This window comes from Fundulus heteroclitus, chromosome 7 (genome assembly GCF_011125445.2).
Source record: "Fundulus heteroclitus isolate FHET01 chromosome 7, MU-UCD_Fhet_4.1, whole genome shotgun sequence".
NCBI classification, from domain to species: Eukaryota; Metazoa; Chordata; class Actinopteri; order Cyprinodontiformes; family Fundulidae; genus Fundulus; species Fundulus heteroclitus.
Window position 1 is genome coordinate 4,567,515 of NC_046367.1, and position 16,027 is coordinate 4,583,541.

Genomic DNA, 16,027 nt, shown 5'->3' on the forward strand with positions numbered 1-16,027 from the left:
CTCATCCTCCTTCCTGAATTTCAGTAATATTTTAAATTACTCTTTTTCCATTTTCTCACTGTTCTGTTTTCCTCTTCTGAGCTGTCTTCCTCTAAACTTCTCTTAACATTCTGATTACCGATTTCCCTGCTGTCATCTTTTCTCACGTATCCTTTTCCTCTTCCTCTACCTACTGGAGTCCAATTATCAAAATCCATGTCCTCATCGTCATCTACCTGCGATGTCATCCTGATCCAGTCACACTTCAGTTTATGCCAACCATAGACATAATATAAGAGTAGACCCCGCATAATATTAGGTAGAGAGATACAGGTCTACATCTCCAAGTCTTTGTGACTTAGTCTCTCCAAAATTGCATCTGCTCCGTGAAGGCATCAGAGCTTTGTTAGACATTAGTGAATAAACAGCATACAGCATATATATATATATATATATATATATATATATATATATATATATATATATATATATATATATATATATATATATGTGGCAGTATGCCTGTGGCCTTTGAACGCACCACACAAGTGCCTAAATCTAATTGGTTGTGGCGCTGGCTGCCTGTATATAAAGGACCCTCCCCTACCTGGTTGACATCACGTTGTTTTCCTTCCGGTTCAGACCTCGGTGTTGGTTGGTGCTGCACGCTAGGTAAGGCAGGCTTCACCTCTCTCAAGCAAACTTATTACTTGTGATTTATTTACATTTTCTGTATAACAGCTGCAAATTAATGCATGCGCGCAAATGATGCGCTAACGACGCTCTGATCGCCGCCGCCTGTACAAGTTCTACGTTTCCTCCTTCCTTTTAGAGGCACTACATAGAGAACTCAGCGGTAGGTGAAGTGCTGAAGTTTGGATGCTTTTAGATTCCATTTCTAACATTTATTTTTGATAGCCGCTGCCGTTTGTCCTTGGCCGGCTGTTTGCCCGCTGTTCTGGTTGTCCTCGACCGACGGTCCGCCTGTCAACTGGATAATCTGTCGGCTGCCTACCTGTCGTCCTGGTTGCTGGCTGTAGGCCCGCCGTCCTGGTCGGCGTAAAGTTGGCTCCTACCACTCGTCCAGTGTGGCTGATTTGGGCCGATTGGTGATCAGCTCGGACTAATTTTCTACTGCCGCTCTGAGTGGCGTCTGCTACAGCGGATCGGTTTCTCCCTGGACGACTCTTAATTTGGACTATTGCTGCTTGATTGTGGGCTGAACTGCATAATTGTATTGTTTGTAATTTGCATGTCTCTCTTCTATTTTTTTGTGATAGGAACGGCCAGCTCGTGGTGTTGGTGGTGGACTTTCCGGGTGGTGGTACTCCTTTTTGGTTTGGTGCACGACTTTCTTTTGTTTTGCCTTGTTTCGTTTGCTGTGTTTCTTTTCTTTTAGGACACTACCCCAAATTGCACCCCCGTCCCTGAGTTGCGCTAACACTGACTTTTAATGTGTGAGTGGTTTTAGACTAGTATTTTCGATTAACAAACAATTGCAGAATAAATAAAATTGTTACATTGTGAGAGTGTCTCAAGCCTCATCTGTAGCGGGTCTGTGTGCTTTAAAGGTAACTTTTTAGCGGAGTTGTTGTAACTAATTATTAAAATAGTGTCTTTTAAACTCAAGTTCCCAATTATCACACTGCTCCCGCCACATTTTGGCGTTGTTGACAGGACGTTTTTTTTTTACAGTTTTGAGGCTGAGACTCTTTCACTATTATTGCATTTTGTGACATTTATGTTCAAGTATTGATATTTTTTTTGGTGTGTTAAGGACAAACGGCAGCGGTTCATTTATTTTGAGCTGGTCATTTGTAGTAATGGAGGAAGAGCTACTGGAATTGAAGACCCTGGTTGCTCAATTAAAGGCTGACAATGAGAAGCTGCGTGCAGAGCGTTCACCTTCCACATCTAGCTCCAGTGCCGGGCCGTCTTCAGCTTCTGCACCCCCCACCGCCCAAATAACGGACAGGTTAGTGTTTGTTCCACGCGATCGTAAGTGTCCTATGTTTAGGGGACGGGTGGGGATTAGTGTGAGCGAGTGGGTTGAGGAGGTGCAGGCGTGTATGCGGGCACGAAATTTGTCAGCAGTAGATCAGGCCTTCTTTTTGTATGACCATTTAGAAGGAGAGGCTAGGGATGAGGTCAAATATCGCTCTAGTCAGGAACGAGGGGATCCGGCTAAAATCATTTCTATCCTCAAGGAGCTTTATGGATGTAATGAGTCACATGTTGCATTACAGGAGGCCTTTTTCTCCAGAAAGCAATTGGATGGGGAAACATTGCAAGAGTTCTCCCTTGCTTTGATGAGCCTCATGGAGAAAGTAAAAGCACAGGCCCCTAGGGACATGCCAAACGCTGAAGTTCTCTTGCGTGATCAGTTTATAGAATATGTCCTTGATGGTGCACTTCGTCGTGCGCTAAAACAGTACGTTCGTCTGAAACCGGCAGCAACACTGCTTGAGGTCAGAGGTGAGGCAATGAGGTGGGAATTGGAGGGTTTGCCAGCTAGTATGCGGGGCCGGAGTAATTCTCTGCCTTCAGCACCCAGCTTTCAGTTTGCTGTGCGTGGTGGGTTACCAGCTATTGCTAGCCCCACTCAAACAGAAGTTAATGAGTTAAAAGAGCTCTTAAAACAGCAACAGGAGCAGCTTAATCAGCTTACTCGCAGCATTACCCTCCTCCAAACTGCACAAGTGCGCAGCCGCTCTCCACGTCGAGGTCCTATTATATGTCGACGGTGCCAACAGCCCGGACATATTGCTAGGGAGTGTGGGGGGCCGCATGGTTCCTTCCGTCAGTCATCTTTGTCAGAATCACGTCAGGGAAGTCAGCCTCTGGGAAACTAGCACCCACCGAGTTGCAGAGCCAAGGCTCGGGTGGGGTATCCATAGGCTCAACTAGTGGTCTATGTTCAGCAGATGTACCTAAATTAATTGCTTCTTGTCCACATATTGAAGTGAACATGGCTGGAGTGAAAGTGCCTTGCTTGGTTGACACTGGTTCAATGGTGTCCACCATTACAGAGAGCTTCTTTATTGAATTCTTTGAGCCCTGGGGCGAAGAGCGTTTAAGAGCTTGCCACTGGCTACAGCTAAAAGCAGCCAATGGTCTCCCTATTCCTTATATCGGTTATTTGGAAGTATCGATTGAACTGTGTGGCAAGTTGATGCCCCACTGTGGAGTGTTGGTGGTGAGAAATCCCCCAGATAGCAGTTCAGCTTCAGTTCCTGGTGTGTTGGGGATGAACGTCATAAATAAGTGTTACCAAGAACTATTTGGACAGCATGGCAATGCTCTGTTTAATACAACCCCTGTTGTGTCATTTCCCAAGCCCTTGGTTAATGCCTTACAGAAATGTCATGCAGCTGTAACGCAGCACACTCCTAAGCAGCCTAGTAAGGTTAGGGTGCGAGGCAGGAGGGCCTGCCGCATTCCAGGAGGTGTGATGAAGATTGTGCCTACCACCTGCTGTGAGCAATACTCAGGCACCACTGTCTTGTTTGAACCATCAGAGTCTGGCTTACCAGCTGGTTTGTTAGCATCTCCTGCTTTAGTTCAGGTTGTTCGGGGGACTGCTTATGTCCCAGTGGTAAATGTGGGCAACACGGATGTATTGCTTTATCCTCGTAGCACTGTGGGAACTTTAAGTAGTGTTGGCGTGGTGAGTCTTCCAGTGGGCGTAACTGAAGTCCCATTGTTTGCAAATGTGTCTTCCCAAACAGTTGCTGCTCCTGCCTCAGATGGGATCAAGACTATTGATTTATCATCTTTGTCAGAGGAGGAACAGGGTCGGGTGCGAGCCTTGTTGGGTAAATACACTTCTGTGTTTGCCACTAATGATCAGGATTTGGGTTGCACCAACCTGATCAGCCATGACATTCCACTTCTTGATGACGCTCCTGTTCGGCAGCGATACCGTCGAATTCCTCCATCGGAGTATGAACTTGTGAAGGAGCACATAAATCAGCTTTTGGCAGCAAATGTCATCAGGGAAAGCTCCAGCCCCTATGCGTCACCAATTGTGATTGTTCGCAAAAAGGATAGTAGTATTAGGCTCTGCGTTGATTATCGTCAACTTAACATCAAGACACGGAAGGCCGCTTTTCCACTCCCTCGTATCGAGGAGTCCCTTGATGCTCTGACAGGGGCCCGGTGGTTTTCCACTATGGACTTAGCCAGTGGGTATAATCAGGTTCCGGTCACAGCAAGCGATCGCCATAAAACCGCTTTTTGTACACCGTTTGGGCTTTTTGAGTGGAATCGCATGCCTTTCGGCCTATGCAATGCTCCGAGCACATTCCAACGCTTGATGCAGCGCATTTTTGGTGATCAGCAATGCCAATCCCTCTTGCTGTATTTAGATGACATTGTTGTGTTTTCATCCTCTGTGCAGCAACATCTTGAGAGGTTGGACGTGGTGTTAGGACGGCTTCAGAAAGAGGGCCTTAAAGCTAAGCTTAGTAAGTGCCGCTTTTTCCAACAGAGGGTGCACTATTTGGGTCATGTAATTTCTGACCAGGGAGTAGCCACTGACCCCGCTAAAAGTGAGGTTGTAGCAAATTGGCCTGTGCCCACCACAGCCACTGAGTTGCGTTCCTTTTTGGGATTTGCTAGCTACTACCGTAGGTTTGTAGAAGGGTTTGCTAAGATGGCTGCCCCCTTGCACCGTAGAGCAGCGGAGCTTACTAGTGAAGAGTTTAAAAAGAAGGCTGCCCAGAGTATTGTCGGAGCCTGGACTGAGGAGTGTCAACAGAGCTTTGAGGCTATTAAAACGAAGCTCACATCTGCTCCAGTCCTTGCTTATGCAGATTTTTCCCTCCCTTTCATTCTAGAGGTGGATGCAAGCCATAGTGGTTTGGGAGCGGTCTTGTCACAAGAACAAGAGGGCAAGATAAGACCCATTGCTTTTGCTAGCCGCGGGTTAAGACCTAGCGAGCGAAACATGTCAAATTACAGCTCAATGAAACTGGAGCTGTTGGGTGCAGAGCCACATTATTTGATTTTTTTTACCATGTCCTGCTGGTGTATTAGTATGATTTTTCCTTTTATGCTTTGTTTTTGCTTAGTTTGTTTTTGCTTAGTTTTAGGAAGTACAACACTGCACATGCGCAGCAGGCGATAAAACAAGGAAGCAGCTAGTGGCGTTTAGCATCTCCCAACAAAACAATAAGATCCAGTAGGAAAAAAACACAAAAAAATATGATTACAAGAGGGAAAAGACTGGAATGTCGCTGGGAATACAGTATGAACGTTGGTGTTCACTGAAGCAGACGCTAAACCTGCCGATTGCTCAGATGTGACCGCAGAGCTGATTGATGTGAGTAAATGTTCTGATATGAGGCTCTTAAAGTTGCTGTAGGTTGGTGAATTCAATTAATAATAGTTGGTCTTTGATCACGCCGAGCTGATGTTTTACTGCGAGGGATTGCAGAGGATCAAGCTCAGTCTGGCATTATTTACAAGCGATTTATTAATTAATCAAACTGTCATTATGATAGTTCTGTGATGCTGCTGGTAGATGCCGTCCTGTCTGTTCTCTCTTGTCATTGCGCCTGGTGCTGGGGCTATTTTTATCCATCAAAAGAACTATCAAAACATTATCAGGATGGTAGCTTGATGTATATAACTTTATTTTATCATGATTAAACGGTCCATGGTCTTTTTTTATAACCATAAAATGTGGCTATATACCTTTAAAATTAAAATTACCTCTTTTAGTCATTATCTTATTATCTTCTGCATCACATTCTTTTTTATTATACAGCATTATTGTTGATTCATAACTTCATAAATGTAGAGTTTACGAGGTTCAGCTAGGTTTATGCTTGATCAACAAAATAATCCCCTTATAGGCCGTGGGCCAGAATCTGTAGGGTGACTTTTCGTATGAACTGTCAGGGGGCAACTCTCTTCCACCGGGAAAAGTTGCTACACATAGCAGTGATCTCAAAACACCAATGTTCCCACATTTTCACTTGCACATTAATAAGTTATAGCCGATAAAAAATCTAAACTGTGGCGCTCCGGTCCAAGAGGTCACGTGATTCGATTTTTGCTGCTCAGCCAATCAGATCGCTGTATTGTCAGCTGAGCGAGTTTACCACGTCAGCATGGCTGTGCCTGTAAGATGTTTGTATGCATCTGTTTCCAGACGAAGAAAGCCCAATAATAGCATTTTCTGGTGCCAGCTGGCTGAGATCTTGATGGCAAGAAAAAAGAAATAGCCCAGACCATCCATCATTCATTTTCAAACACCTGTGCTATTAATGTGCAAGTGAAAACGTGGGAACATTGGTGTTTTGAGATCACTGCTATGTGTAGCAACTTTTCCCGGTGGAAGAAAGTTGCCCCCTGACAGTTCATACGAAACTTCTTAAGGAAGCGTCCTACAGATTCTGGCCCACGGACTATTATATCAATTAAGAACTAACAATATCACTTTCTCATCATTTTATTCAGTAACACAAAGAATCACTTCCATTTAGATCAATATTGCAGAGAACGTCTTCTTTTTCATTTACATCACTGGTAACACTCATGGTTATGCTCAGAATTCCTCAGGTATGCTTCTGCAGGAAAACAGAGAGAAAAATTGCATTGCTCTGCCAGGCATCTTTTAGACACTACAACCTTTTAGACACTAAAGTATGAATACTTTATTTTTTGATAATGAGACTGATAATTATCTGCATGGAAATATGGAAAGATCTCATCGCATTTTTTCAAAAGAAAAAAATCTCTACTTATTTACAACTATTTCAATTCAGTGTGAAACAGGTTTACATGTGGATTTGATAATGACAAAACATACAGCAATAACCAATAACAAAAGTGAAAGCCATAACAATGCAAAACATTGTAACTAAGCAGCTTGAACAAAGGGTTTTATTCAGATCTGCAGTTTGTACACAGTACTAGTAGTACTAACCTTTGCACTTCAACACAGGTGCTCCAGCAACTCAAGTCAAATAAATTTAACGGAATCAAAGTCACATCCTTAACTCAATGTGTGTGTTTACAAGAACGTAAACATTATTTTTGTACTGAAGACGTACAAAAGCACTGATAATCAAATAGTCACTGTTGTTTGGAACATTTCTATGCCATGGTCCCACTTGAAAATGGTACAGCATCCACTTTTTGAATCAAGATGTTTGGTGGCATCCTGACAGGTTCCCTCCTCCCTTGTTGGTACTGAAGAGTCTGCAGATGGAAAGCACAGACATGTAGAAAACTGCATAGGTTTACTGCCTTTTTATACAGCGTTGTTGGTGCAGATTTTGTGTTAGCTTTTCTGTTATTGAGTTATATTTCAGTGATTGGTTGCTTTTATTGATCTGGTTTTGCTTGTTAAGCTTTTACTAGAGATGTAAATAGACTAATGACAAGAACTGGCTGATTTTTGTGCTGATTGGCATCTTAAACCAAAAATTTTATCTTTTCTGCATTCAGTGAGAACACCATCTCTGATCTCCAGTATTTGCTAACAATACCTTTATTCAGGGTTGAAGGTGTTACTGGAGGAAAAAGACGCAAGGTTAGGTATTTTCATTAACAAGTGTTTAAAAATTAATTTGGATTTAAATAAAAGGAAATAGTAATTTCTATGAAGGGATTGTTGAGTGTTGATTCATTCAGGCTGCCATATCAGAGAGGTAAGACTTCAATTCACAGTAAGGGCATGAATTACAGCAAAGTCGCTATATATAAATGCATTCAAAGAGTCCAGGTGTCTGTTCTGGAACGTTGGTGGCCTTTAAAATATTTTGAAATAATTAATAATTTCAGAAAACTGTAATAAATTAATAATTGACTTAAGCCCAACTTGGAGCATTTTCCAAAGCTCTTATTAATTAGGATGTAATGTTATCTTGTGATAGGCCTCACTTCAAAAGTTTTTTGTTATGTGACAGCTACAATTTGTCATGTAAAGTAGATATGCTGTAGTAACATGCAGTGCCACACCTGCAAACATGGCAGATAAAATAACTAATAAAACAAAGTCAAACCATCCTGTTGTATTTTATATATATATATATATATATATATATATATATATATATATATATATATATATATATATATATATATATATATATATATATATATAATGAGTGTGACCTATTTAGTCTTCGTAGTTGGCCATAAATGCCTGATATTAGAATTTGCTGAGTGAATCAAAAGTACCGTGCTGTCCTGATAGGGGGCAGTGCTGAGCCCCATAAGAACAGGGACCCAGGTGCACATCCCTGCATGCTCTTCTACACAGAGGGCGCAGGTATTGCACCAACAAGTGTAACTGTACACACGTTTAATTTGTTCACACAAAATAAAGTTTACGTCTTTCAACTAAAGGAATTTTCTAACCTGGACCTTCTGTGAAAATAGAAGTTATTAGAGAGATGACGGCCAGCTCCAGAGCTCAAAGTAGGAGAAAAGAAACCCGCTATTTTTAACTGGTGAGCTACACACTGAAAGCCTGGCTGTGCTACAAGACGCTGCCTTTTTCTGCTTTCCATGCCTTTTATTTTCAGATTGAAAACATCCAGCCAGACCAGAACTGGTCCAGAATGACTCTCCTCCCTCGTGATTATTTCCATTGAGGCAACCAGACTTTTCAAAATGAAACAGGGATGGTGCTTACAACCCAGTGACACAGATATTCAGGAAGAATAGGTGCATAGATTTTTTACACAAAGAAAGGTAAGATCATACATAATTTGATTTAAAAGAGAGAGAGAGCAGGCCACATGGAGTTTGCATGACTGTTAAAGCCGGGCATACACTGTACAAGTTTTAGCCCTTTTCAGGCCGATTCTTCAGTCATGCGAGCATTTTTTGAATCGGGCCGAATTTCAGCTTGATCGTACAGGGGGGTAGGAGGGGCGACTGGCTTCTCACGACTACCTCCCGATCAGGAATCGGACGGTCGGTTGAAAATCAAACATGTTTGAAATTCAGTCGGCCATCGTGAGGTTTTCGTGAGCGCATCCTGCTGTTCAGAGCTACGAGGGGGCGCCCTCCCCCTCGTAGGCGTCGAAGGTCCCCGAAGCGACCTCCGCCCGGCCCGGTCCCGTCGGCTCGCAGGGGGGTTGGGGAGGGCGAGCGTTCTGGTCCGCGCGACGCGCTGGCCGTCTGTTTCCGTACACCTCCGCTCGCGCGGGGTGCGGGCCGGGCGGTCTACCTTGCCGCGCGGCCGCTGGGGCGTCTTGTCTTTCCTCTCTCCCCTCCGTTCCCCCCGACGCCCGCTGCCGGCGGGTACCCAACTCTCCCCCCTCTTCCGGAGGGGGCACGACATACAGTGTGAGCACTCCAGTCACGTCCGAGTGTCGCGCCGTACAGTGTGAGAACACAGATCGTGAGCGGTGAACTTTTAAACCCTGCGGTTCCGTCGCACAGTTTGAGATGTATATAAGTACCACGACTGAAAAACTCGTACAGTGTATGCCCGTCTTAACTTGATTGTTAGGTGAATCGGTCTCTCTCTAAATTGAACTTAGGTGTGAATGTGTGCATGTACAGTTGTTTATACTGATTTTCTCTATGTTGCCCTGTGATGGACTGGCGACCTGTCCAAGGTATACCCCACCTCTTGACCAGTGACCACTGGAGAAAGACATCAGCCCAGCAACTCTGCAGGGATAGCGGGCATAGATCATGAATGAATAGATTGTGATCGGCCCAACGAAACTCACATTTTTAAAAAATAAATTTTGAACTATATTTAAATTATTTTGTTTATCTTGCTATCAGGTATTTGGACAATATTTAATTGATTAAATGATCATTAAAAGCTATTAAACTGAACAACTGTTGAAATTATGGTCAAAATTGAAATATAAGTGTCTATTTTGGGTTCATGTATTTATAGGTCCGACTCTCGAGGCATCTGTGCCTCACCAGTCATGAACCTCACCGCACATCACTGATATGCTTTAAAACCTTTATTTGGGTTTTATTGCAGTACATCTGCCCCATAACCTGTAGGACTTTCCTGTTGTAGTCATTTTCTAAATAAACAGAGAGAGAGCCAAATCTGTAACCTTGTCCTGGTTTAGAGACCATCATTGTTTTTGTTTTCACTGAACATTTTCTGAAGGCAGTTACAATATCAATTTAGCTGAAAAAAACATTTTGAATGGCATGTATAGTACTTAAAAAGAAATTGGATTAAGTTAAAATATGTTATCAGAAAATTTTTAAATCTGAGATTGCCCACAACATTTTTGAGTTTTCAAGTTGCACTTATGGCCCTACCACAGAAATTCAGTAGGTACGTTAATTTAGTTAAAAACAATAATGTTTCACAATAGAATCTGCTGCATTACAATTATCAATAAATTAATAATGGTTCACAAGATCACAAAATGTGATAAAAAAAATCCTGATGCTATTACCTGGAAGGTGATGATGACGACAAGGACACAGATGACCGCTACCACAAGAATGACCACCGGAATGCTGACTGCTGTTTTCGTCTCCAAATTCTCCTCCTCCTCTTCCTGACCTTGCAGTCTCTGAGGCTCCTGAACAGGACAGTGTGGGCTTTCTGTGGATGCAAGAAGAGTGTGAATAGAGCTGAAGGACTAATACAAACAGTCAGCAGGTAATGTTTGTATTGTGGCGACCTACCCAGGACATGGAGGAGTGTGCCATTGCCTGTGAGCTGCTGGTAGGGCGGCGGGTACAAGATCTGAATCCCGCAGCGATAGATATCCGTGTGTGTGGCTTTAAGTCCAGACAGTGCCACCTCCACAGTGCCACCTTTGATTTGAACTGCACACTTCACCTGGAATATACATTAAACCAGGATTCACCAAACTTTTCTGCACTTGTCACATTTGATATATCCTACGTCCTGTGTTTTACCAATATTATGGGTTCTCCTGTCTCATCAATGTTTTATCTGTCTGATTTTGCTTACAACATCATCCAGGTCAAGTTAATTCCTCAAACTAAGGCTTTGAATGGCATTTTACAGTTCATCTTATTGAACACAAAACATTATACAACAAACTGCCTGATTCAGTTCACTTCAGGTATAAAGTGCTTTACCTCCTCATTGAAATCTTTGGCCAACATCAGTATCAGATCATGAAACATACACATTAAATCAAACAGGAAGAACATGAATAACAGGTCCGTCTCTGTCAATCTACACCCTTACATCTCCATCTTTCTCCCACTGTGTTTCCTGCTGCTCTGAGATGTTGAGGGTGGAGGAGCAGACTTTCTGGCTGCCATGGAGACCTCTCAGCAAAGTGACCCGCACATCTTCTGCGTTGAAGAAGGGATTCTCCAGATTTTGATCGAGGTGGCTCTGAGTGAAGGAAGCTCGGGGATGGATGACACAGTGGATCTGTGCCGCACCGTTGGTGCTCACTACTCTGTAGGGCTGCATCACCTTCACAGCTGGCAGAAAAAAAGGAAAAACACATTGAGTAAGTGTTCTGTTCCCAGAGTGCTGAGTGTTTTTTTACATAGCTCTGTATTAATCCACATATCATTATTGAATAATCAAACCTTTGGTGTTTCTGTAAAGAGTAAATCTTTTATAAAAGTAATATATATTCTTCTTTTGGAAGTCTTATTACTATACACGATACAGGTTAGTTGTTTTAACCATTTATTTGCTAATCTGAACATATCTCCTTAATCTCAGTCATGTATTCAGATAAAAAAAGGTCTTCCCAAGTTCTCACTGTATCAGTTAAAACTGGGTCATACTTACAGCTCCACACAGGCACACCGACGCTGAGCACTGCCAACAACATCCATCCCATCGTACAGTGAGTCAGGAACATCCTACAGGGCTTTACAGAAACTCGCAGAATCCTGAAATTTACGAGAAAAATGTGGTGGCCCGACACCCTAGCAAACCTGATGAACTAATTTCATGAAAATACAGCTAAAGCAGAGAAACTCACCTTTATAGACTTTCTCAGCTGTCATGGAAACTGTGTGGCAGCACAGGAAATGATGATAGTGCTTTGCCGGTAAAGACAGACAACAACATTAAGTGGCTGTGGTTCTGCAGGAACGCTGAGAAGAACAAATTTAAGTGATTTTCATAAACCAGTTCCTGTCAGTTGGAAATTCTATTTTTGACCAATATTAATATCTAGTTTAAATATACATAAAAGAGAGAGTACAGACAAGAAGGAGAATATAATCCCAATAATTAGAATTGATTGTAAAACCTCTCAAAGTCCAAAAATAACAACAGTTTAAGCCCCCAATCAGTGTTCCAACAGACTGTCTTCAAATGTTTGCATGGAAAGCATGCAATTCAACATGAGTACGACACTTACTTCTTTTGCACCAAAACGTTTCATTGTCTTCTGCACATTCTGCATAGTTCAGACTTCATTATTTGCAGCTTTTTTACCGTTCAGTTCATAGCTTTGTCATTTCCTAAACATTTGCCGATGCGTGTAAAACACAATTCAACATTCTTGGAACACATTTTGAATCAAATCAGTATTTCTGAGGCATGGCTGTTGAGTGGAAACTTATGAAGAGAGGTCACATGATCACATGGAAACTTCTGCTGGCTGAATATTTAGTTAGAAGTTTTTGAAGTTTATGAATTTTCCTTTAGCAATAAGGGAAAAAAAGAATTGCAAAATTAAAAGAACAAGCAGTTTTCATTATGGCGTACCTCTGTCTAAATATAGGTAAAGATACAGTACTCATTTCATTTTATTCTTTTTTTAATTAAATTTTCTTAGTTGTCTTCCCAGGAGATGGTTTGTACACCTGATAAACATTTTGAACAAAACAAGATATTTAAAGCCAGTCTTTTCTTCTAATTTGAGCTAAATATCTTCATTAGTTACAGATTGACAGGTTCACCTTCACGGTAATTCCTTTTTGAGAAGATTGGAAACAGTACAACTCCTTTGTCACGAATTAAGCAGCAGACGGCTACTGTTCAACTCAGAACCTGAGCCACAAAGTATTTTTTTCTTACACAAAACATTTGTCATTTTTAATGGCAAACTAGACAGGTAAATATTACCTCCCTAATAGTTCATGCATTCTGAAGAGGAGGCTTTTAGACAGCTATCTCCCTGGTGACAGGAAAAAATTAAAATGAAGCTGAAGGCGCAAGTTCAATTGAAGAAACTCATCGCCTGCCTCCATTCAATCAGAGTCCGATACGCCTCTGATGTGAGCCAATCAGCTATGAACCGCACCTCCATGAAGCCAATCAGCATCCCACGCTCATCTTAAAAGCAACGTCAAATCCTCGTCTCAGCCTGCTAACCAGCAAGCGCAAACGGATTGCATGTTGGATTTCGAATCAGATGTCCGATTCAAGACGATAACAACTCATCCTCAAATCCTGCTGCTCTAGGAACGCCATCTAGCCGCGCATCCATCCTATGCAATCTCTGTATTCGCTCCAGCATATCTTAACCAGCACTGACCTGGATTCGCTCTCTTAGCGAGCCTTCTTCCGCCGTGGCGTCTCATTCCGTCTCCCAACCTCTGTTTTCATCAGCTCCGATTCCTGGCGCTATGAAACTTGCAAATCCCCGCTTTTCACAAGCGACGTAGACGCCGTCACAACTCTGACTCAGTTCCGGTCCCGCTCTGCTTCGTAGCCGAGAGCGGCTATCGTCCTGCGCAACTTTCAGCCGGATCTCCTCTCATGCCGCTCCTAGCAGCTCAAGGTAACACGTATCCACTCATGTTTTCATTCTTATTACATGCATTTCGCTCATCATGCTCCTGAACTGTCCGTCTGTTAGGCAGAGGTATCCCATCCATTCTGTTTGTTTTCGTTTTCTTCTTCTTCTGGTTTTGGCGGTTGGCTACAGGCTTGTAGTAGCATTACTGCCACCTACTGGTTGCAGTATGGTTCGTGATGGACTCCATTAATCTTCTCTTATTTCATAATTATGTCATTCTAATTCAACTCATTGTTCATATTTTCTACAGTAATTTCTTGTCCATAGTATGCTCGATTTTAAGTGTTAATTAAGTTTGTAAGTTGAAATGTTAACCTTACCATTTTTCCTCTTTGGTTTTCCCATTCCTGTGTTCTCTTACTATCCTTTGATATGGCAACGTTCTTCTCGTCTCCCCTTTATCATCAACCTGCAGGCTGTATTAGCAAATGTCTCAGCATTTTAAATCTCTGATTTCGTCATTCAAAGACTTACTATTGGCAATCCGTCCGCATTAAGTACCTTCAATGTCATTCACGTTCAGTTTAACCGGACAGTAGGGTTGAGTTGTTACTTAACCCAGTTTATTTCAGAAGTGCATTTTAAATCCAGCAATTTATACCAATTGTTGTGCCCTTCACGAGCTCTGCTGCTCTGGCCAGGCATTCATAAAGTATTCTGTCAAATTCTCTTCACCTACTTTCATCGGGCACTGCCATGTGCTACGTTGTGTGCCTTGTCTCGTGCCCTGTCTCGTACCCTGCTCGTACCTGTCTCATACCCCTGCCATGTGCCCGCCATGTGCCCGGCCATGTGCCCGCCATGTGCCCTGCCATGTGCCCGTCTCCTACTCCTCATGTACTCTGTATGTGCCTGTTTTGTGTCCTTCATGTCATGAGCATTCATCTTTCATGTCCCCATGCATCAGCCCCCATGCATCAGCATCCATGCATCAGCCCCCATGCATCAGCATCCATGCATCAGCCCCCATGCATCAGCATCCATGCATCAGCCCCCATGCATCAGCATCCATGCATCAGCCCCCATGCATCAGCCATGCAGCAACCCCGAGAACCGGCCGAGCACCCCACCATTCATCTCACCTCATCTCACCATCCATCTCACCGTTCCCCTCACCTCACCTCACCATTCACCTCACCTTCATCTCCCATTCCACATCACTGTTTTGTAGGCCTTCGCGGCAAACGGCCCTGTTTTGTAGGCCTTCGCGGCAAACGGCCCTGTTTTGTAGGCCTTCGCGGCAAACGGCCCTGTTTTGTAGGCCTTCGCGGCAAACGGCCCTGTTTTGTAGGCCTTCGCGGCAAACGGCCCTGTTTTGTAGGCCTTCGCGGCAAACGGCCCTGTTTTGTAGGCCTTCGCGGCAAACGGCCCTGTTTGGTAGGCCTTCGCGGCAAACGGCCCTCTCATTAAGCTACGCTGCTTCTCCTTTTCATTCTTCTTCTGCCCGTCTGGAGCATGCTTTCTCTGTGGTGCCTGAATTGGCACAATGTTCAGTCATGTTACCATCTTCATCCTCTTCATTCATTCATCTTGTGGTCACTTCCTCTCCTAGATCTTCCTTTCACTATTCTCAGTTTGTCCTTTTAAATTAAACCTGTCGGCCTGCAAATCGAGTTCTAGGTATTGATCTCAACTTGGTTCCAGCATGGTTCCTGCCTGCAATAAGCTCTCGAATTCACAAGATATCAGTCTCGTCCCATATCAGTTATTTTCAACTGTCAGCTGCCCTCCTTGCTTGGTCACCTCAATCTCACAAATGCATCATTGCCAGAGTCATGCTTTATTTCCAGGCAGCTAGAGTTCGCTAAATTTGTTCTTTCCTTCTTGAACAGGATACTCTGGTTGAGAGCTGCCGTTTTGACCGTCTGGTCTGCTTCTCGCCTGATCGAAATATATTCTATAATGCCTTTCTGTCGTGGATGTGTTTAAAAATTTACGGATGTTGCCATCCGTAGGTTTTGGGGGGGGGTTCTCTATAATTGTTTCACAGGTTCCTGATCACTCAAATAATGGGCTCAGTCATCATCATCATCATGCCTCACACATCATTCTGAGCTTCCATTCATTTTAGCTGCCCAATGCCTCTCGGCTTTAAGGTAATCTAACTGCAAATACTGGTGGTGGATTGAAACTTTTCACATGTTCCGTCAGACCCTTCAGGTTTCACTCTTTCAAATTAAGTTTATCATTCATAATCATCACAGTTCGTAACTCTCCTATCATATAATTGATCTTTCATGCTTCTTTCACATCATCATTAATCACATGTATACTTTCATTCATATTGCCACTCATGTTGTCAGTTATCCCGTCACTCATTCTGTTATGTATCCTGCAATGCACTC

The 16,027-nt window shown here is 43.0% G+C and overlaps 1 protein-coding gene and 1 long non-coding RNA gene across 3 annotated transcripts; one reads left to right on the top strand and one right to left on the bottom strand.

The window, feature by feature from the left end:
• The first annotated feature begins 599 nt into the window (after window positions 1-599).
• On the top strand, window positions 600-2,202 carry LOC118563655. Of its 2 annotated transcripts, XR_004931327.1 has the most exons (3): window positions 600-651; window positions 721-1,436; window positions 1,757-2,202. It is a non-coding gene; the product is annotated as an uncharacterized LOC118563655 (long non-coding RNA). The 2 variants fall into 2 exon arrangements; XR_004931326.1 differs by lacking the exon at window positions 1,757-2,202 and having other exon boundaries at window positions 721-1,506.
• A 4,218-nt stretch (window positions 2,203-6,420) lies between these two features.
• On the bottom strand, window positions 6,421-12,077 carry cd28 (CD28 molecule). The gene is made up of 6 exons (XM_012852568.3): window positions 11,913-12,077; window positions 11,717-11,820; window positions 11,153-11,397; window positions 10,618-10,774; window positions 10,383-10,534; window positions 6,421-7,188 (listed from the first exon to the last, which is right to left on the bottom strand). The coding sequence occupies exons 2-6, from the start codon at window positions 11,787-11,789 to the stop codon at window positions 7,084-7,086; spliced, it is 732 nt and encodes a 243-aa protein (XP_012708022.1). The 5' UTR covers window positions 11,790-11,820; window positions 11,913-12,077; the 3' UTR covers window positions 6,421-7,083.
• Between the last annotated feature and the right edge of the window lie 3,950 nt (window positions 12,078-16,027).